This window comes from Mycothermus thermophilus, assembly GCF_041956435.1.
Source record: "Mycothermus thermophilus strain CBS 625.91 unplaced genomic scaffold VTJ04scaffold_2, whole genome shotgun sequence".
Classification (NCBI taxonomy): Eukaryota; Fungi; Ascomycota; class Sordariomycetes; order Sordariales; family Chaetomiaceae; genus Mycothermus; species Mycothermus thermophilus.
Window position 1 is genome coordinate 1485857 of NW_027191428.1, and position 18556 is coordinate 1504412.

Consider the following 18556-nt stretch of genomic DNA (forward strand, 5'->3'; position numbering starts at 1 on the left):
CGGAAAAACAGGTTGGGCCCGTCGAGCGGCACCATGCATGCAGAGAGGGACGACGGTCGTGGGAACATGAAACGGCAATCTCCCGGCATGACACGACAGGCTTTCTTGGAAGCGAAGCGATGGACATGCTGCGGCGCAAAAGCGGGTTCTCTTGACTGGATAACGGTTGGGAAACGGGAGACTAGGCGACTAGGCACACGTCCTTGCACAAGCATGGCGGGCTGGCCGTCCAAGTTCCCTGTCGTCCATGTGCATTGCGTAGGCGGCGGTGGCGGCGAATACGTAGGATGGGTGGTACGTCAGGGCAGTAGGGGATGGTCAATGGACGGCTTACCTTGCTGGCCTCGTTGCGGATCCGCCATGTCGGACACGCGTCACGGCAGATCTAATAGAAGGGTTCGGCAGCGGAATCCGGTGTTTGGAAAAAGAGAGTGTGGTGTGGCCGATCGCTGTGATCCTTTGCAGGTCAACGCCGATATGTTCTGTGCGACCGTGTCAAAATGTCTGGGAAGCAATCCCCTTGGACAAGGGCCAGCATCATACCAGTGGAGATAAGGAGCGGTCCCTCAAACAGCGGGTCTTTTTGGTCGTGGATCCCGTCTCAAACACGACGTTTTCCTTGTTTTTTTTTGCGACGTAGATTTTCAAGGGCCTCGATGGCTGGGCCGTGTATGTAAAAGCGGCTGCCGGGTAATGGGAGGACGGGCTTGGATGCTCGATTTCTTGACACGACCGACCGGACGAAGAGCGATATGGGACGAGATGGCACGGGTGTCTCTCGACCGGGTCTTTGTTTGTGCGGTTGCGCGCAGGTGTCGAGGTCGTGCTACTGCTGCTGCAGAAGAAGAAGCAGAAGTCGCAGATCAATGCAGTCTTTTCGGTTGTCGCAGTATTCGCAGGGAACACGTTCAAACTCGATCAACAACAGCCCAGGTCTGCTGGTCCACGGGTCGAAATCGACTGGTTGGTTCTCGATTCGGGGAGAGACGAGGTCGCCGGGTTTCCAGGCCGCGGAGAGTTAGACGGCACAAGCAGAAAGTCGGGGAGACGGCGAGGACTTGACGTCGGGTCGCGAGTTGATCATAGAGTTGAAAGTCGCCAAACTACGCAGCAAGTGCCAGAGAGAAAGGGTCGGTCACTTGTACATATGAATGTGTGTACCACGGCCAGGCTGGCAATGGGTTGTGCTGGTCGCCTGGCTCGCGGCAGAACAGAGCAGGACAGGACAGGACAAAAAGCAGGCGATGGGAGCACAGCAGCAGTCGTAGCAGCAGTCGTCCAACTTCTTTTTGGGCCGCCTGTCGGTCTGTGTCTGTGCTGCTCGAATTGTTGCTGGAGCCGGCGGTGGATCTGACGAAAGGGGACAGGGACAGACAGCGGCAGCGGGAGGAGAGCTTCGGGTTGCAACGCCGAGAACTGCAAGCGGTGTGCTGCGTGCCTTTGGCTCTCGGCAGCGGAGTGCCGAGCTCTGGAGGGGATGAGGCCGGGAAGAGAGAAAAAAATGATCGGACCGGCAACCTGGTAGTACAGACTCCCTGGATCACAGAATGAAAGACAAGAAAGGAGCCGTGTAGCAGGCAAAAGACGGCAGTCCGTAAAGTAACTATAACGCTACCAAGGGGCAACTTTGTTGAACGAAGGTTGTCAAGTCCCTGGGTTGTCGACAAGACACGCAACAATGAAAAGAAACGAAGGAGTGGACAAGACGGCAGCGGAACCCCAGTTCAACCCCAGTCCACATCTTCTTGGCAACCCCCCAAACCCAAAGCGTTTGTCCCTTTGCCCCCTTCGACCCCCTGGAAGGCTTCAGGGCCCGGGCCTGGCATTTCTGGGATGGCTGCAGGTGCGTCGAGGCCAGAGCCGGGGTGCATCGAGCTGAACTTCAAGGAAATGCATTTCTTCGGTCAACCATCATCAAATCATGACTGGCCTTCAACCTGAACAGCAAACGACTCTCCCTCGGGCCAGCCGATAGAAGTGATCACCTCAACTACTGTGTAGGTACATACCTACCTCCCCCCCTAGTCAACCACTCCTTATCCCATGGGGCCTTCTCTGTTTGCAGCTCCCGGTCATCACGGGACTGGGACCTTGTGGATCCCATCAGCGCCAATCCAGCATGGTTCGTCGCTGGGGAAAACGGCAAGATTGGGGACGCTGAATTCCCGGGGACACATGACGGCTTCAACAAGCCCTGAGCCTGGCCCGGACTCCATAGTTAAGTCTTCTACCAGAGCTTCGATGGGGGACCTGTCCGTGCTGAGGACTTATCCTTCGTTCTTCGGCTACCTGAGCGTAAGGGGCAAGGTAGGTCATAGAGTGAGAAATCCCCATCATAAACATCTGATCCCAGGTTGAACTAAATTATTTCTCCCTGTCGGGGGATCGTTGTGTTAAAGACGAGTCTCAAATGTGTTGTTGGTTTTGTAAAGCCCCAAATGGCACAAGCGGGCTCGAGCACTCCCATACCTCCAACACCATGGAAGTCAACCATCAGCAAAAAGCTACTACATATCCATTATCGACAACAACTATTCCCGCCATTCTCTTGCTCTCTCGGTTTCTGGTCATGGTTAAGATGGAAGAGAGAGCTGACAATCCTGAGCGGGGAAACTCCTTGTCAACACTTTGATGGAAATGTCAACCCCGCTCTCGACGCTCACAGCGGTGATGACGATGGTGGGGCCTGGGATTTGGAAGCCTCCTTAGAACAGGAGCTAGAGTGAGGGGTAGCCGTCGTCTAGTCGTACCTACTATAGACTAGATACTCATTGGTATCCAGTTCGTTCCTATCTTATCTCTCTCGGCGACTTGTGGATTCCAGACATATGAGTACTACTACGGAGTGTAGCGACCAAAGACCTGCCTAGGCACGGAAGCAAACCCATTCTGCTCTGCTCTGTAAGAACGTGCCTGATACTTGATTTGCTGCCGCACATATCTCACTCCGGCTAGATTTTACCTACGCACAGTAGTATTTCCTCCAATGCTCCCTGGTGCCACCGGAGATCCAAAGTCCGTGGCTTAAAGGGTCCTCCTGACTGGTCAAACCTCCCCGAAGGTTCGTCCTTTGTGGCAACCCCCCCGGCTTGTGGCGTCAACATGCAAAATCCGCAGAGCCACACCGTGACCGGGAGGCCGGTGGGTGGCGACGATGACCACCTCGGACTTGGTTCAAAAATGGTGGACCGAGAGCGAGAAGATAGACTATAGTAGGATGTAACATGTCTGATGCCGTCGTCGAGGAATTTCTGGACATGTGCTGACGGATGGCACGAGTACCCGAGATCCATCTCAAGTCTTCAACTCTCTCATGGAATAAAAGCTTCGTCAGTTTTCGCCTCTTCAACCTACGGCTTACTGTGTGCTTCTTTTCATTGTACCACCACCACCCTGATTTAGGTGGTGCGGGGCTTGTTCCAACGATAAGCGCGCCTCATGCTGCAAATTCCGTCTGCTCCCAAAGACGACAAATTTCTGGTTGGTCATACAAGACGGTACAAGTAAGGTGCTTGTCATTGTCAAATTACGCCCCCTACCTCCGTAGATCAGGTAGGCTCAGTCAACGTGACTAGCACCGACAAGACTTCCTTTACCTAGTTTCATGCTGTGCGACGGTCCCTGGCCGTGCCGAGTCCAAAAGACAATGTGATCGATGAGGGCAGGGCGGGGCTGTCGGAGAGATCTACGAATAGCTAGGTGATCACGTACTCTATCTCGGAATCCACCGTAATCACAAGCTGCGGTGAGGAGGTCGCTGAGCCCAACACTCCGGACGAAGGACCTACCTAGTCATCCGGTCTTGTCCATGCTTGGAGATGGAGTCCCCTCAGTTAGGCCGCAATCAGGAGCCAAAAGGGGGATGTTCCAGAGTTTCCATCACGCATCTTGGGTCCACTTGGGGAATGAACGGAGGACCAGGTTTGGAGGGATAATCGCGGTTAGGAGGACGGGCCGCAAAGTCTACCTAAGAACCACGAGTTGTGTGTAGGGCCCTGTCCCGAGCTTTGTGGAAGTCGTGTAAACACCCCGTTTTGTCTTGGAGAAAGTGTCAAAGGAGGTGGTTTGTCAATGAACCATCGATAAGAGCGGGAGAACATTGGAGACGAAGACATGGAACTTGTCGAGGAACTCTGACATCAACTGATGCTTTTGGATGAATTGTGCCTCTAACCGACCAGTTGCTGGCAGCTCTGGGAATCAGCTGTGGCTTGCACAGTGCGAGAGGGTCAAGCTCAAGTCCAAGTCTCACATGAATCATATGTAGGAGGGGACCAGAGTCTCCATCCGCAAACTGGACCGGGGGTGAAGCTACCAGATTGTGACAGCTGGAATGTTATTGAGTGTTAAGCTGTGTCCAGCAGCGTTGACGGCAATGATTGATTCAAAAGATTGTACTTACGGACAGGATGGTTGAAGGGATCGTACCAAAACAGCTTGAGAGTACGATCCCTCTATCCTCTTCGTGAAATTACCGAAGAATCTGCCTGCTCATCTATAATGTCAACCCACCAAGGATCGCCATTGCTACCATTGCCATTTGCAATGGCCACGTCATCATCACCGCCGACGCTGCGTTCTCCGTCAGGCTTGTTGTCTCCGTTGGGCTTCCCGTTGTTGCCGCAGCCGTGGGCGGCGACGTCAGATAGGCCGTTGCTTGGCTGTTGAGGCTCTTGGCCTTCTCCCCGTCGATGCGGATCGCGCACGCTTGCGTGATCCCCAACACGTCCAGCGGCAAGAGCTTCAAGGTGTATTGGTCAACGTCGAGCAGCTCGTTCGCGACGGCGCAGGTCGGGTTCGTCTCGTCCCTGCCAACGACGTCGACCAACGCAGCCGGCTCGGACATTTGAACGGCCTGTCGTCGCCGTTGTAGATGGTCGACTCAACCCCGGGTTCCACGATCACGTATCCATCCTCTCTGAGTCGCGCGTACCACTTGGGAGGGACCGGAAGGAAGGCGTGGTACTTGTCGCTGCGGGCGACGATGTCGGGCTCACCACAGCCCGAGACGCGGATGCGCCATTGGATGGTGACCCAGTCCCTGGGATTCTTGATTTCGTGGATCCAGGAGGTGACGTTCGTGGCGGCTACAAGGAAGAGCGGGGCCGAGGGGTCTTGGAGGGTCGAGGGGTCCGGAATTGCGAACGAGCCGTTGTCCACGGAATAACCATAGAGGGTGTAGCCCGTGCTGAAAACCGTCGGGTGCAAATTCCACTCGAGCGTGACGCTAAGGCCCAGGGAGTGAAGATTCGTGACGTTGTGGACGGCGAAGACAATGGGTAAAACGTCGGTTTGGTTACACGAGAGATTGTTGTCCGGGTATGTAATGTCGAGCTCAAATGGGTTCTAGAGTGTCGGCGTGGCCTTGGGTGAACTGGGCTTGATCGTCCTCGCCAGCGACGTTGTGGTTGATTGTTCGATCTGCTCGGCCACCACGAAGGCCGTGGAGGCGGCAGAGAGCAAGAAGGAGAGTCTCATTTTATGTACGAACGAGTGGACTGGTTTAGATCAAGAAACGAATGGACGGCGACAAAGAGTACGCGCCTGGACTCTCTAACATACAACAGGGTGAGCAGTTGGGGCCATATCTCCTTTTGTATTCAATAGTTTTGTTTTCACATGTTCCTGTTCTATATCTGGAGTCAACAACATGGGTCGGCCCATTCCCGTCCCTCCCCTGGTTTTGGATGCATATTGGTGGGTGTGATATCGCCCGGGTATCCCACCCGTGGATCACTAGCGTTCGGTCATGTGTCCTACTCATCTCTCTCTCAAGCAATACAGAGTAGGATGTGATTCTGAGGGATAAAAAAAAGCCCCCGAACACTTTTAGGCATTCTGTTGTGACCCGGACTATTTACACCAATGCAACTGAAAAGTTGATAGATTGTTGTGTTGTTGGAAGAAGAGGTTAGGTGAATCCCTGTTCAGAGATCGAAGCACTAACAACCAACAAGACTCGATGATCATCAGGTCACATTTCCGTCGAGTTTCGCTGCAACCTTGCTGCATGAGCTGGTTGACCACCCCACCTGGGACTCATCGCCGGACAGAAGTGGTAACCAGAACCTGTGACTTGACGGACTTGGAAAATCCGGCATTCGAACAAGACGGAAGCGGTGTTGAAGGGAATTTGAGCCATCGAAGGTGACCGGACGTTATAGTTGAGGTGGACCAGGCCCATCCGGTTCGACACCCTGGAACCTATTGGGCTCACAGTCTCGTGATTTCGGTAGAGAGTCGAACAGCCTAGCATTGGTTGATGAGAGGTGGTTCTTGATTGCCACCGCTTGATGGTGAGGGAAATAGCGAAATAAGGATTTCCCATGACCTGCTACGCCATGTTGGCATTCAATGCTGGCTTCCAGGTTGACAGTCACGCCAGACGCCCACCGACACACACCGTTCATGGTTCAGCAGGGAACCTCGTGACAGGACCTCGAAATTTTCCGGACAAACATGATGACTGACGACGTTGGACGATAACAGTCACCGGCGTTTCCACTTGGCATGTTGGCCTGTTTTAGTACGGAGTAGGTATGAGGTAAAGGTGCAGATTCGGATGTCATGGTTCATTCACTACCTACGTTCCCAGCAAGCCCGGCGCATCGATGCAAGCTCCCAGGGAGCCCTAGCTCCCGTCCCGTCCCGCCGCTTCCAGGATGCTTCCATCGAAAGGTGCTCGTTGTGGTGTCCACGGTGTGTCCACGGGGTGTCCACGACGCTGGTTGCGTGTGCTGGCGCTGCAGACCGACACAGTTGGCTCACAGCGAGAGGCTGCCGAGGGCAAATGGCTGCTAAATCGGGCACAGGATTGGACTTCCTTTCCGAGAACGTGCGGTCTTGAGACATGGGGCGCTGACGGTGTGGTTGGTGGGTTGCCGCCTGCCATGACGGATGTGGGCGGATGCGGGCGGCTCTGAACGCTGCCATTGCCGTCTCACACAGTGCTGGCAAACCCACCACCCACAAGCGCACTGTGCAGCCTTCTCCTCCCGCTCGACCTCCATTGGCCGCATTGGCCGCATTTGGGACCCAGGAAAGATGCCCAGGCCGGCCAGCAGCTGGGCAGAAAGGGCGCGCCATGGGGCCCCGGCTGCGCCTGACTGGGCTCCTCAGGTGGGAGTCGGGCTGGCTGGCGGCCCAAACACAAAGTCCTGGTCCCCTTTCTCGCTGCTTTTCTCCTTCTTTCCCACTTTCCCCTCCGCCCATCCGCTCTCCGTCTCGATTCCAACGACCAGGGAGAGAAAAAGAAAAACATCCCAAACTCACAACCATCGCGAGGGGTAGGTAAAAAAAAAACCTCACAGCTTTTCGTTTGCCTTTTTTGCACTTCAAGTTTTCACTCGATTTCCGGTTTTCTGACGCAGCATTCTCTTCCCGCACAGTGATCCATCCCATCTGGCTCGCCACTCTCAACCCCGAAACCTGAACCTGACCAACACCCAACTCCCAATCTTCCGTCTTCCGACCGCCCGGAGCCTTCGAGCACCTTCGGCATCTCAACACCTCAACAACTCGAGAGACCACCCTACCACGGGCCAGCTTGTTCAGGTACGTTGTGTCGGAGCATCCATCTCGCCATTGCCGCAACCTTACCGCTTGATTATTTTTTTTTGTTTTCCGCTCGGTCCTCACCGGACTGGCCGACGGGGAGTCTCCAGGCCTCTGTCGTCTCAGCCGCGAGCCGCGGGTGTTTCTTGGCAAACTGGGCCAAAAGGGAGTCAATGCCTCAGCCCTCACCGCCACCCCGTTCAGGCCCCAGGCTTTCTCTAACAACCCCCCCGTCCTCCACCAAACCCCATCTCATCGTCTCGTCTTCATCCCCCATCAACAACAGACTTGAACCCCGCTATCCTCTCACAGTGCAACTAACTCGTTAACCGATAGCCTCTCCATCTTCGCACTTACATCCAGCACTACTATCTCACGGGTTGAACCCGCACAACCGCCAAGATGACGACGATGGTAAGATTTCTCCAACTTCCTCTCCAACATCGGTCTCCTTGCCGTCGTCGGTCACATTTGCTGACGTTCAATATCTAGGACCTTCGTGTCGGCAACAAATACCGGATCGGTCGCAAGATCGGTTCCGGTTCGTTCGGTGATATCTACCTCGGCACCAACATCATCTCGGGCGAAGAGATCGCCATCAAGCTCGAGAGCGTCAAGGCCAAGCATCCCCAGCTCGAGTATGAGGCTCGCGTCTACAAGTCCCTCGCCGGCGGTGTCGGCATTCCCTTCGTCCGCTGGTTCGGTACCGAGTGCGACTACAATGCCATGGTTTTGGATCTGCTCGGCCCCAGCCTTGAGGACCTGTTCAACTTCTGCAACCGCAAGTTCTCGCTGAAGACGGTCCTTCTGCTGGCCGACCAGCTCATCTCGCGCATCGAGTACATCCATGCCAAGTCGTTCATCCACCGCGATATCAAGCCCGACAACTTCCTCATGGGCATCGGCAAGCGCGGCAACCAGGTCAACGTCATCGATTTCGGTCTCGCCAAGAAGTACCGCGACCCCAAGACGCACTTCCACATCCCCTACAGGGAGAACAAGAACCTGACGGGCACTGCCCGCTACGCCTCCATCAACACCCACCTGGGTGTCGAGCAATCCCGCCGTGACGACATGGAGTCCCTTGGCTACGTCATGCTCTACTTCTGCCGCGGCTCTCTCCCCTGGCAGGGACTCAAGGCTGCCACCAAGAAGCAGAAGTACGACCGCATCATGGAGAAGAAGATGACGACTCCCACCGACGTGCTCTGCCGCGGTTTCCCGAACGAGTTTGCCATCTACCTGAACTACACGCGGTCGCTTCGTTTTGACGATAAGCCCGACTACAGCTACCTGCGTAAGATCTTCAGGGATCTGTTCGTCCGGGAAGGCTTCCAGTACGACTATGTCTTCGACTGGACCGTCTACAAGTACCAGAAGAACGCCCAGGCCATCCAGCAGGCCGCCGGCAACCAGCAGGGCCAGCCCGGCCAGCAGGACCAGAAGGATCAGCAGCAGCGCAAGGACCAGCAGGCGGCTCTGCCCCGCGCCACCCGCAAGGCAATCACGGGCGATATTCCGGACCCCAGCCGCCCCGTCCCCGGAAGCGACAGGATGTGAGTGACTCGTCAAAAGCCTAGCCCAAGACAATAGCATTCCTAGTAGTAAGGAATCATTATTTCCTTCGAGTTTGCTGTGCTCGTCATACGCTCTTCGAAGGCGAAATGGCTGACCGAATGCTAATCAGTCTCCGATAAACAGGCTGCGTTCCGCTGCCAAGGCTCAGGGTGCCGCTCCGGGATACTATCCCCCCAATCAGTAAACCGGCTGGCGGACTTGAGTCGTGGTTGGTACCGCAACTCGGATCTTGACGCCTATCTCCCTGGGCTGTTTGATGTTGTTTCTCGTTGACTGGACGGGCCCGGCCGCCCCCTACTCTCCCCCCTGTCCCACATCGAAGCGGCTTCGCCATGAGCATCCGGATTGTTCTCGCGCCGCGGCGCCTTCGTTGTTTATCCCCGGGACCCAGACCAGCATCGATTCACGGACACACGCCCTTCAACACCACGACACCACCATCTCGAGATTGTCACTGTTTTCGTTTTCTTGTTTTCTGGGGTCATCATTTCCTTCAAAATCTTGGGATCTCTGCTCCATGAATTTTATCTGGCTCGGCTGATGTTTCGACCTGGCTTGCCGTCTGGCGTGCTGGCCTTTGGCTGGTTGCCCGGCTGGTTTGGGCAGGGTGAACAATCTCCCGAACGGCATGTCCGGCACTTCGAGCCATCGGAGTGTCGTCTGGAGAGGGGAGGAGCTGTGGTTCGTCAGGGCAGCTCCCCCGTCGTGTCGCAGCAAGGGTCGAGAGCAACGATCGGCGATGAATCGGGAGGCCTGGGGCACGCGCCGGTTGTCTAGGCAGCCGCTCCCCTGGTTTCTCGGTCAAGGGATTTGATGACTAGCACCCCATCGTCAACAGCACATCTCTCTCGGAGCACTCTGTTTTGTGTTTTTTTTTCTTGTTCTTTTCCTTTCTGTTGGTTGTTCTGCATTTCGTTCTCGCAGTATCTTGCCCTTTCACCGCGCACCGGGTATCGCTTGTGGGGAGGTAAAGGGGACGAAGCGATTTCCTTGTGTCTTTCCTGGTTTCTCGCTTACACAGGACGACGGGATAATGGGCGGGCAGGCAGGGTTGCCTTGGTTCATCTCGGCCGTGGATTGTGATACAGGCACTGGTCTGTTCTGGTCAAGACTCACAACCACGACGGGGATGCCAATCACCTGATGGGATATCAGCCACAGCTATTGTTGTTGCCTGGGTCCAGGGCGGAATGGTCTGGGGGGATAAAAGGTCTGTTCAGCTGGTACGGATGGATGGAGAAGGAAGCATTCACCCAGGGCTGACCGTGGGGGCGGCAGCTGATGGATGTGTGTTTTCTCTTTCCAGGCAACAATATTTCCCTTATCCTCTCTCTCTTCGGGGCAGCTTCGCGAGGACACGGATGCACCGGACTAGGTCGATATGGCTCGGTCATCAGGATGACATCGGTACCTGGCGGGAGAAGAGGCAGTGGGAGAAGCATTCCAGGATTTGCCGGCGGCCTTGGGTTATTATGTCATGGGTTCAGGCAGCACAGGGACACACTTGACATTCTGCGGTTTTGGCTTGTGGTATGACTTGGAGTCCAGGGTGACGGGTAGCGCAGGCTTGCCAGAGCACAAAAATCCCAGGTAGTCGCTCATTAATACATGGTGTCGTGTGTTTTACTTTACGCCTTGTTGGTGACTTTGAGCGCGAGTGTTGTGTGTCATACTCCAGAACAATATCGTCACATGGTCTTGTTCACCCGCCTCGGACTGTGGGTGGGTGAAAAGACAGAGGGAGTGTGATGTGCTCAGGCACAGCCATGAGGACCGACCTGACCGTGTTCCTTTTTGGATGCACACCAAGGGAGGCTGAGCACATAAGCTCCCGCCCTCCCCCGCCGCCTCCGCTTTCTTCTTGGGTTCCGAAACCCCAGATGACCTCTATCTAGGCAACCCATCGGGTCTGGACCCGTCCGTATGGCCCATGTCCACGAGATGCGGGGGAATGATATTGGATCCCAAGCTGACATGATGGAGTCCTAGGGTGTCTAGGGCTTCCAAAGGCATGGGGAGCTGATGAGGTATAATAAGATGGCTTCCGTCTCGGTACCTACCCGAGGTTGGGAAGCGTTATGTTTTGTTTCCATTCCAGGTTTGCAACTTACAGCTGCGAGGTTGATACTGCGAGTAATATTCCGAGCTTTCAGCTGACTGAACTTGAATGTGCGTTTCCGCCCCTCCTCACCCTCTCCGAGTTGATGCTGCTTGCTGCAGCCCAGCCCAGCCCAGCCCAGGCCATAACTGACTGAACATTTCAGCGATACTTTGTTACCTGACCTTACCTCACCGTGGTGCAAGTTTTCAGGCGGCAAATCGTCAAGAAAACTCTCGGCGATCGCATATACGGTTGTTTACGTAACTCAACTAAAGCTTGGCAGCAGTCCTTTTTGAGGGGTTGTTGGTTGTGAGGTCGTGTTTCTTGGGCTTCTTACAGAGTGCTAATCCTCGGGTACCTTACCTAGCCGCACTCAGGTCGACTCTTCGCGGATCTTATCGTCATAACTGTCTGGCCCTACCACGAACGGACGGATTCCTGTTTCCGTTCCTCAAGACAGCCCAGCCGGACCCGATGCAAGCGCCCACCCCCATCTGACGGCCTCCAACCTTGAAGTCGGCCTAATCCCGGTCCAGGCCTAGTTGTCACTCACAAAATGCCGAAACCTGCGTCAGGAACAACGTCCACCGCTGCGTCCACAACAGCACCTTCATCCTCAACAGCAGCAGCCAACCCCAAGAGCAACGACATGGCGCCGCTGCTGTCCACCCTCGATGTCTTTATCCTCACCTTCAATTGCGCAAAGACGCTGATCGAACCCAATGTTTTTGCCGCGCATCTGCATGGCGCCTTGACCCATCGGAATACGAGCGGCAGCGAATTGCCTGACTTGGTTGTTTTGTAAGTTTAAGTTCACACCTTTTTTGATCGGTCTTGATTGAAAGATGTGAGATGAACTGCCACTCATATCCTAGCAACCCTTGACCACCAAGAGACTATCCAATCCATTCCACACACGCTGCATATCCAAGTAGTTACACGTGCTTATGAAACCCATTCTTACTCACGTACAAATATAGTTCCCTCCAAGAGATTGCGCCCCTTTCCTACTCCTTCATCGGTTCTTACTTTCTCAGCCCATACTATGCCCGCTTCAGCGAGGCGCTCAATTTGGCATCCTCCTGGGCTCTAGGGAATGGCGACCCCCCAGCGACGGCGTCATCATCATCCCCGCCCGATGCTGCCACAACCGCCGCTGGGACCAGGAGGCGCGCAGCCTCCAGCCCGTCTCCCTACACCCTCGTTCGCGCCAAAAACGTCGGAATGACAGCCATGCTCTTGTATGCCCGTGATCCATCCGCCGTCACAGCAATTGCGGAAGCCGAGTGTGGCTTCGGCGCCGCGGACATGGGCAACAAGGGTGCCGTCGGGCTGAGGGTGACGTGGAGAGACGGCAGGTCATCATCATCATCATCATCGTCAGCCGGGCGGCAGGGGCCGTCCAAATCCACCGAACTCACCTTTGTCGCGGCCCATCTGGCAGCCATGGAGTGGAATCTCAAAAAGCGCAACGACAACTGGCGGAGCATCGCCTCGGCCCTGACGTTCGCGAATCCGAGGGATATTCTCCCGGCAGAGATCTGGCCAGAGCAGCCTCCCGAGCCGATGCCGGATCGGTCTGGGGCTGGAGATAACCACCCGCCTCCGAAGAAGAAAAAGAAGATTATGAGGTTGCCGACGGGGGATAGCCCCGATCCTAGTGAGGAGGAGGAACCACTCGTTAATGACGACGATGAGACCGCGTCTGAGAGCGACGCCGGGGACCAAGGGGAGGAAACGGACACCCATCCTCTCCTTCACATCCGCCGGTCCGAAGGCTCACCGGCGCTAACGCCATCCCAAACCGCCGCCCTGCACGCCCTATCCATCTACAAACCCACCACCCACCTCTTCGTGGCAGGCGATCTCAACTACCGCATCGGCAGCCGCACCCCTCCTCCCGGCGCCGCATTCCCGTCCTTTGACCCTCGCGCGCCAGCAGAGCGACAGTTCGCAGCGTTTTTGCCCCGCGACCAGCTGACGAGGGAACGCACGGCCGGGCGGACCTTGCACGGCTTGAGCGAGGCCGAGGTGAAGTTTGGACCGACGTATAAGTTTGACGTTCTGGACTCGTGGCCGGACGAGGAAGAGGGGCAGGAAGGGGAGGATGGGCAAGGGCAACGATGGACGCAAAGCGGCGAGGTGATGAGACAGCCGCAGAACGGGCTGGAGGCTGTCCCGTGGCGGTTTGCCCCGCACCGCTGGCCCGGGTGGTGCGATAGAGTTTTGTATTGGGAGGTGCCGCGGTGGGTTGGGGAACGGGTAGGACGAGACGGAGTGAAGGTGGAGGTGCTCGAGTATGATGCCCTTCCGTTGATGAAGACGAGCGATCATCGGGCGGTTTACTTCCGCGCGCGGGTCCCCGTGTTGTCGGAGGAGGAGTTCAGTCCGCCGGAGGAGCTTCTTGAGCTGCAGCAGGACGGCGCAGCCGCGTCGACATCGTCGTCGGTATCGTCTGCCGTAACGGAAGAAGAACGACCCCGCCTCCGCCTGCCGATACCCATAGACGTTCACGCCTGGGAACGGCGCGCCGTCGCGAGGAGGAAGGAGGTGGTGGTGGGCTGGTCGGCGATGGTCTGGAGCACGCGCGAGGGCGCGGCGGCCATGGGGACGGCGCTGGCCGTCGGTGCTGTTGGGTGGTGGGTGTGGAAGGCTTGGTTTTAGGGGAGGGAATTGTCACAGTTGGGCGGCGTGGTTGAAGTGGGTTTGTTTGGTTGTGCATGACATTGTGCATTTCAGGTTTGTGGGGTTTTCCTAGTAGAAGTGGTCAAGGTGAACACGGTTTTGGGCAGACGCTGATGGTGGCCGTTGAGGGGGGGTTAGTTAGACATACATGGCCGGATCTTATCTAGACTTTCAAGAATTATTACACCTTGATATAGTCCCATCTCTCATTTCCAAACTTGAGCAAGGTAGGTGGGTGCTAAACAATAGGTACATAACAGTCTGTTTCCACCAACCTTCATCCTTCATTCCATCACAAATCCTTCACCTCTTCCGGCGCTTCCTCCTTCTCTTGCTCGCCATCGCCGTTCACATACGGCGCCAACCTCCTCTTTAGCTCTTCAACACTCATCTCTCCATCACCATCATCCTCCTTACCGTGCTCACCATGATGATGCTCACACGGCGGGATCAAAACCCGGTCGACGACCTGAATCACGCCGTCATCGGCCGGCCCATCGCGCACCAAAACGCGCGTGAACCCGTTGACGACCAGCGAGACAAAGTTGCCGTGGGCACCCCAGGTCTTGACGTCCACGCTCACCGGTTTGTTGTGCAGGAGAGTGGGGAGGTCGATGTGCCAATATCTTCTTCTTCCTCCTTCTGTACCGTAGCTGCGGCGCGTGGAGAAGTCAGTTTGTTGTTGCTTGTCGTCATCCCCATCGTCATGATCATGATCATGATGATCCCATCTGCCTCGGTAGTATGCGTCCGAGTAAACGGTTTCGTTCAAAACGACGTGATAGCGCACCAGTGCCTCCAGATACTTCTTCCCGTGCGGGGAGAAGAGGAAGGCGTTGGCCCGCCACCCAAGCCGCGCCCAGGCGTGGTTGGTGGGCGCGAAGAGGGTTGCGCCGCCCGCGCGGGGAAGGGCGGCGTGGTGGTGATGGTGGTCATCGTCGCCGTCATGGTCGTGATCGTCGTCGCCCCCGCCATTCTTGTGTTCATGGTCATGGTCTCCGTCATGGTCTCCGTCATGATCATGATCATCATCATGATGGTGATGATGATCCGAGTCCAACAAGCCCGCCACGCCCGTCCTCTCCAGCGCCAGCGCAAAGGTGCTAAACGCACTCGGCAAGGCGCGGACTAGGGTGATTTGCCCCGGCGGCGGGACTAGCGGCAGCGAGAGGGCGTGGACGAAGCCGTTCCTGGCGCGAATGTCGCCGTGGATGACACGTGAATGGAAGTTGAGATAAGTGCGGCGCAGGAATGGGGTGGAGAAGGAGCGAATGCGTTGGGGTTGGTCGTGGTGCTCCCGCCGGCGGTGAGAGCTGCTGCTGCCGCAGGAGGAAGAAGAGGAATCCTCGGGAGCTAAGGCGGGCGGGTGTAAGAGGGTTGGGATGGTCCGGCTGTGGTGGACGCGGCAGAGTGGGTAGAGGGATGGGGCGAGGTGGTACTTGAGGACGGAGAGGAGGAAGGAGTTGCTGGGTGGAGGATGGTGGTGGTGGTGATGGCCGTGGTGGATGCGGTCGATGGCATCATTGGTAGGGACAAAAAGGGTGTAGTTGTTCTCCGTGTCTTGAAGTATCTTCTTGATATCGTCGTGCTCGTCGACTAGGGCGGCGAACTTAGAGGTGTGCGGACAGGACTTGATGAGGTCGTAGATGGTCTTGTCCCGGTGGTCGCGGTGGTCGTGGTGGCCATGGTCGCCGCCGGGCAGAGGGAGGAAGTTGCCAAAGTCTCTGCCATTGGCAATAGTGTTGTCGATGGGAGACAGGAACGCCTTGGGGTCCGACAGAGTGTCCCACCAGGCCTGGACGGCGTTCTGCTCATCCTGAGCATGATCCTGCACAAAGAACTGTTTCTGCTTTTCGAGAGAAGGGAGGAGAGCAGACGCAGCAGCTTCCGCGCCCAGCAAGAGAGCTAGAGTCAGCCTCATCGTCAATCACTCAGTCATGGATATCAGGGACGTGTTGGAGAAGTGTCTAGATAGTAATGCCACATAAGGCCTAGTAGTTGATGAACTTGATGGGCTGACGACGGGAGGGCAAGGTCTCTAGTTCAGGGAGAGAGGACTCTGCTTCCTATAAATCAAGTTATGAATGCTTTGAGATATATTCCATCCTCGTACAAGTCAGACATATCGAACCCCTCCTTCCCCTCAGTCAGCGTCATCGTCTGCTCATCAGGAAGAGCATGATTGGTCATGATAGAACCATGATGCTCGTCTCCAAGCAAAGCTTTTTGTCTGTTGCTGCTGACGACCAGCAGAAGACTGGACAATGTCGTCATCGTGCCGTTGTTATATGGGCCAGACCTTGTCAGCCCGCGCCGAGTGGGTCAGCGGCCGGATATCAACGATCGCCAGCCAGGGATGGGGTTTGCTCCGGTGGCCGAGGGGGAGAAGAGAAAAAGGAAACGGGTCAGTCACAGGCGAGTGGCCGGTTCCAAGCCAGTCTACCTTGAAATGGCTGTGTATTGTTTTTTATGGCCTGATATCAGCATGCCTCATGACTACTCGTACACTCGTAGGACTTGGAAATATCCAGGGTGCAGCCCAGGAAATACTGTGTAAGGCGGCAGTGGGTGACAACAACAAGAGGGGCATCAGGATGAAAGAATTCACACTGTTCTGGACACTGTACAAACAAGTACACAGTAGGTTGACATGGGATGAAACCGTCGATGCTGTTGTTTTCTGCATTGACAACAACATCAACGGCAGCATTCATAATGGCATCGGCCGACCAATCCATCGTCAAGGCCACAACGGGCCCTGCAGTGCCGACTCCTGTATGTACATACAAGCCTGTTGCTCGTCTTACTTGGCACCCCTTCATCCACATCTCTCATGCAAAACCTCCCACCTTTGACTGATACCAACCCATCTTCACCTGAGTCAATACCTCACTGACATACCCACCACACCACCTACCAGTCCTACGGACCCGGCGGGGCCTTCTCCTACACCACCTCGTGCACTATTCGCATCCGTGCCACGCCGCGCGAATGCCTTGACGCGGTCCTGGACACATCCTCCTGTATGTCTTCCTCTGACGCCCTCTCCCTCACTAATCCCCCCTTATCTTAAATCCATACCACTCACCCCTAAGCTTAGACCCTCAATGGAACCGCTTCTGTCGCCACGTAACCATCGATTCCCAACCACCATCCTCCTCTTCCACCAATGACATCACCACCAACCTGCAGCTGCAGATGGGCACGCACTTCACCTTCGACGTGCACATGAACCTCGGACCGGAGGAACCTGTCCTTCCCGTTACCAACGCCTCCGAGTCCCCAAAAGGCCAGGCCATCGCCCTGGAAGTCAGCGTCCTCGAGCCCATTTCCTCTGAAGGGGAAGAAGAAGGGCCTAGTCGCAACGGCTGGCGCATCGCTTGGCGCCAGCGGCCCGGCGCGGTGGTGCCTGCGTGGCTGTTGACGTCTGAGAGGGTGCATGAGTTTGTTGAAGTTTCTAGCGACGGGGGAGGAGTTGAGACGGAGTACACATGTTGGGAGACGTTTTATGGGCCGCTGGCGCCCGTCGTGAGGATGACAGTTGCCGGTAAGGTTCAGAGGGGGTTCGAGGTGTGGAGTAAAGGATTGAAGTGGTGGGTTGAAGAAGGGAAGGTGAAGAGCTGATGGGAGGGGGACTCTGGGGATGCCATGACAGGGAAAGAGGGAGGGAGGCATTTGGCTGTGGGTATATGATGATGGTTATTGTGTAATGATCCTGCGATGATGCTGGTAAGGCGTGTTTGGACTTTGGTCACGTCAGACTCAACTGCTCCCACATGTAAAGAGTACAATCACCTATCTCATTGTGCTTAAGCCCACCATCTGTTGTCCTATCCACGGCTACCTCACGATTCCCATCACCCTGACCCAAGGGTCTTGCAAGCCCACATCCTGAGGATTTCACTCCCTACACCGACTTCACAGTAGCCACAATCGGCTTATCACCAATCCAAGCAGTGACCTTTTCCCTGAAGACCACTTGGGCGGGATCCTCCTCGTCAAAGTACTTGAGGTCCTCGGGGCTGGCAAACACCGTCCGTCCGATGACGGTGTATCCTTGAGAACGCGGGTCGTCGAGGAGTTCCGAAGCTCGGGCTCTGAAAGTACGTGGGGGAGATGGTGTCAGGACTGGTTGGCATGGTTTGGGGACAAGCAAAAGGAGGCCGTGGATGATGCGGAAGAGAGAAAGAAAGAAGAGCGAGGAAGAGAGAGCCTTACTCGAGAATATAGGGTTTTCCGTTCTGCCGTGAATGAGTCCATGTTAGCCGTGGCCCCGAGCGAGCGTATCTTGGAGAGGTCGTACCTTGGAATTGGTCTCCGCCAGCGTCTTGTACGCCTCGATCAGCGCCTTTCGGTCCTCGGCATTGGGGACCTTGAAGAGAACGGCGCGAAAACTCTTGCCGCCCGACGGCGTGCTTGTTTCCGTGGCTCCGGCGGCGGTCATGATGATTGTTTGCTGTCTCGTTCTGTGTATGTGTGTTCTTTGCTTTGTGTCTTGGATTGTATCTGTGGATGGGAGGCTTGAGACACGACAATAGGAAGACGAAGAAGACAGGAAGCGCGCTTTAAATGATTTCCCTGACCTGCCTTCCTGTGACAAGATGCACCTGCTCTCCGCGTAGGACCGAGTGTTTACAA

General features: G+C 55.8%; 11 protein-coding genes across 11 annotated transcripts in view; 5 read left to right on the forward strand and 6 right to left on the reverse strand.

Annotated features, from left to right (window-relative positions):
• VTJ04DRAFT_2673 (uncharacterized protein) overlaps positions 1–362 on the reverse strand; it is a gene marked incomplete at both ends in the record, with an annotated part of 2661 nt that extends 2299 nt beyond the window's left edge. Inside the window, one exon of the mRNA XM_069360488.1 lies at positions 335–362. Coding sequence (XP_069221194.1) covers positions 335–362 — 28 coding nt within the window. The remainder of the gene's footprint in view (positions 1–334) is intronic.
• A 23-nt stretch (positions 363–385) lies between these two features.
• VTJ04DRAFT_2674 (uncharacterized protein) lies at positions 386–1084 on the reverse strand (the record flags this gene model as incomplete). Its single annotated transcript, XM_069360489.1, has 3 exons — positions 386–457; positions 544–873; positions 1025–1084. 3 exons carry the CDS (start codon positions 1082–1084, stop codon positions 386–388), a joined length of 462 nt encoding a protein of 153 aa, XP_069221195.1.
• Positions 1085–4169: 3085 nt separating this feature from the next.
• Positions 4170–6256, reverse strand: VTJ04DRAFT_2675 (uncharacterized protein; the record flags this gene model as incomplete). Its single annotated transcript, XM_069360490.1, has 6 exons — positions 4170–4193; positions 4253–4328; positions 4513–4572; positions 4641–4808; positions 4934–5346; positions 6218–6256. 6 exons carry the CDS (start codon positions 6254–6256, stop codon positions 4170–4172), a joined length of 780 nt encoding a protein of 259 aa, XP_069221196.1.
• Positions 6257–7044: 788 nt separating this feature from the next.
• VTJ04DRAFT_2676 (uncharacterized protein) lies at positions 7045–7938 on the forward strand (the record flags this gene model as incomplete). Its single annotated transcript, XM_069360491.1, has 3 exons — positions 7045–7286; positions 7389–7554; positions 7891–7938. 3 exons carry the CDS (start codon positions 7045–7047, stop codon positions 7936–7938), a joined length of 456 nt encoding a protein of 151 aa, XP_069221197.1.
• An 18-nt stretch (positions 7939–7956) lies between these two features.
• On the forward strand, positions 7957–9316 carry VTJ04DRAFT_2677 (uncharacterized protein; the record flags this gene model as incomplete). The annotated part of the gene is made up of 3 exons (XM_069360492.1): positions 7957–7968; positions 8047–9110; positions 9256–9316. 3 exons carry the CDS (start codon positions 7957–7959, stop codon positions 9314–9316), a joined length of 1137 nt encoding a protein of 378 aa, XP_069221198.1.
• Positions 9317–10283: 967 nt separating this feature from the next.
• On the reverse strand, positions 10284–10734 carry VTJ04DRAFT_2678 (uncharacterized protein; the record flags this gene model as incomplete). The annotated part of the gene is made up of 2 exons (XM_069360493.1): positions 10284–10593; positions 10637–10734. 2 exons carry the CDS (start codon positions 10732–10734, stop codon positions 10284–10286), a joined length of 408 nt encoding a protein of 135 aa, XP_069221199.1.
• Positions 10735–10824: 90 nt separating this feature from the next.
• On the forward strand, positions 10825–11731 carry VTJ04DRAFT_2679 (uncharacterized protein; the record flags this gene model as incomplete). Its single annotated transcript, XM_069360494.1, has 4 exons — positions 10825–10850; positions 11246–11301; positions 11397–11453; positions 11601–11731. 4 exons carry the CDS (start codon positions 10825–10827, stop codon positions 11729–11731), a joined length of 270 nt encoding a protein of 89 aa, XP_069221200.1.
• A 58-nt stretch (positions 11732–11789) lies between these two features.
• On the forward strand, positions 11790–13897 carry VTJ04DRAFT_2680 (uncharacterized protein; the record flags this gene model as incomplete). The annotated part of the gene is made up of 2 exons (XM_069360496.1): positions 11790–12034; positions 12214–13897. The coding sequence occupies 2 exons, from the start codon at positions 11790–11792 to the stop codon at positions 13895–13897; spliced, it is 1929 nt and encodes a 642-aa protein (XP_069221201.1).
• A 313-nt stretch (positions 13898–14210) lies between these two features.
• VTJ04DRAFT_2681 (uncharacterized protein) lies at positions 14211–15839 on the reverse strand (the record flags this gene model as incomplete). The annotated part of the gene is made up of 1 exon (XM_069360497.1): positions 14211–15839. The coding sequence occupies one exon, from the start codon at positions 15837–15839 to the stop codon at positions 14211–14213; it is 1629 nt and encodes a 542-aa protein (XP_069221202.1).
• A 794-nt stretch (positions 15840–16633) lies between these two features.
• VTJ04DRAFT_2682 (uncharacterized protein) lies at positions 16634–17542 on the forward strand (the record flags this gene model as incomplete). Its single annotated transcript, XM_069360498.1, has 3 exons — positions 16634–16693; positions 16839–16941; positions 17019–17542. The coding sequence occupies 3 exons, from the start codon at positions 16634–16636 to the stop codon at positions 17540–17542; spliced, it is 687 nt and encodes a 228-aa protein (XP_069221203.1).
• Positions 17543–17825: 283 nt separating this feature from the next.
• VTJ04DRAFT_2683 (uncharacterized protein) lies at positions 17826–18362 on the reverse strand (the record flags this gene model as incomplete). The annotated part of the gene is made up of 3 exons (XM_069360499.1): positions 17826–18015; positions 18137–18159; positions 18222–18362. The coding sequence occupies 3 exons, from the start codon at positions 18360–18362 to the stop codon at positions 17826–17828; spliced, it is 354 nt and encodes a 117-aa protein (XP_069221204.1).
• Positions 18363–18556: the final 194 nt, after the last annotated feature.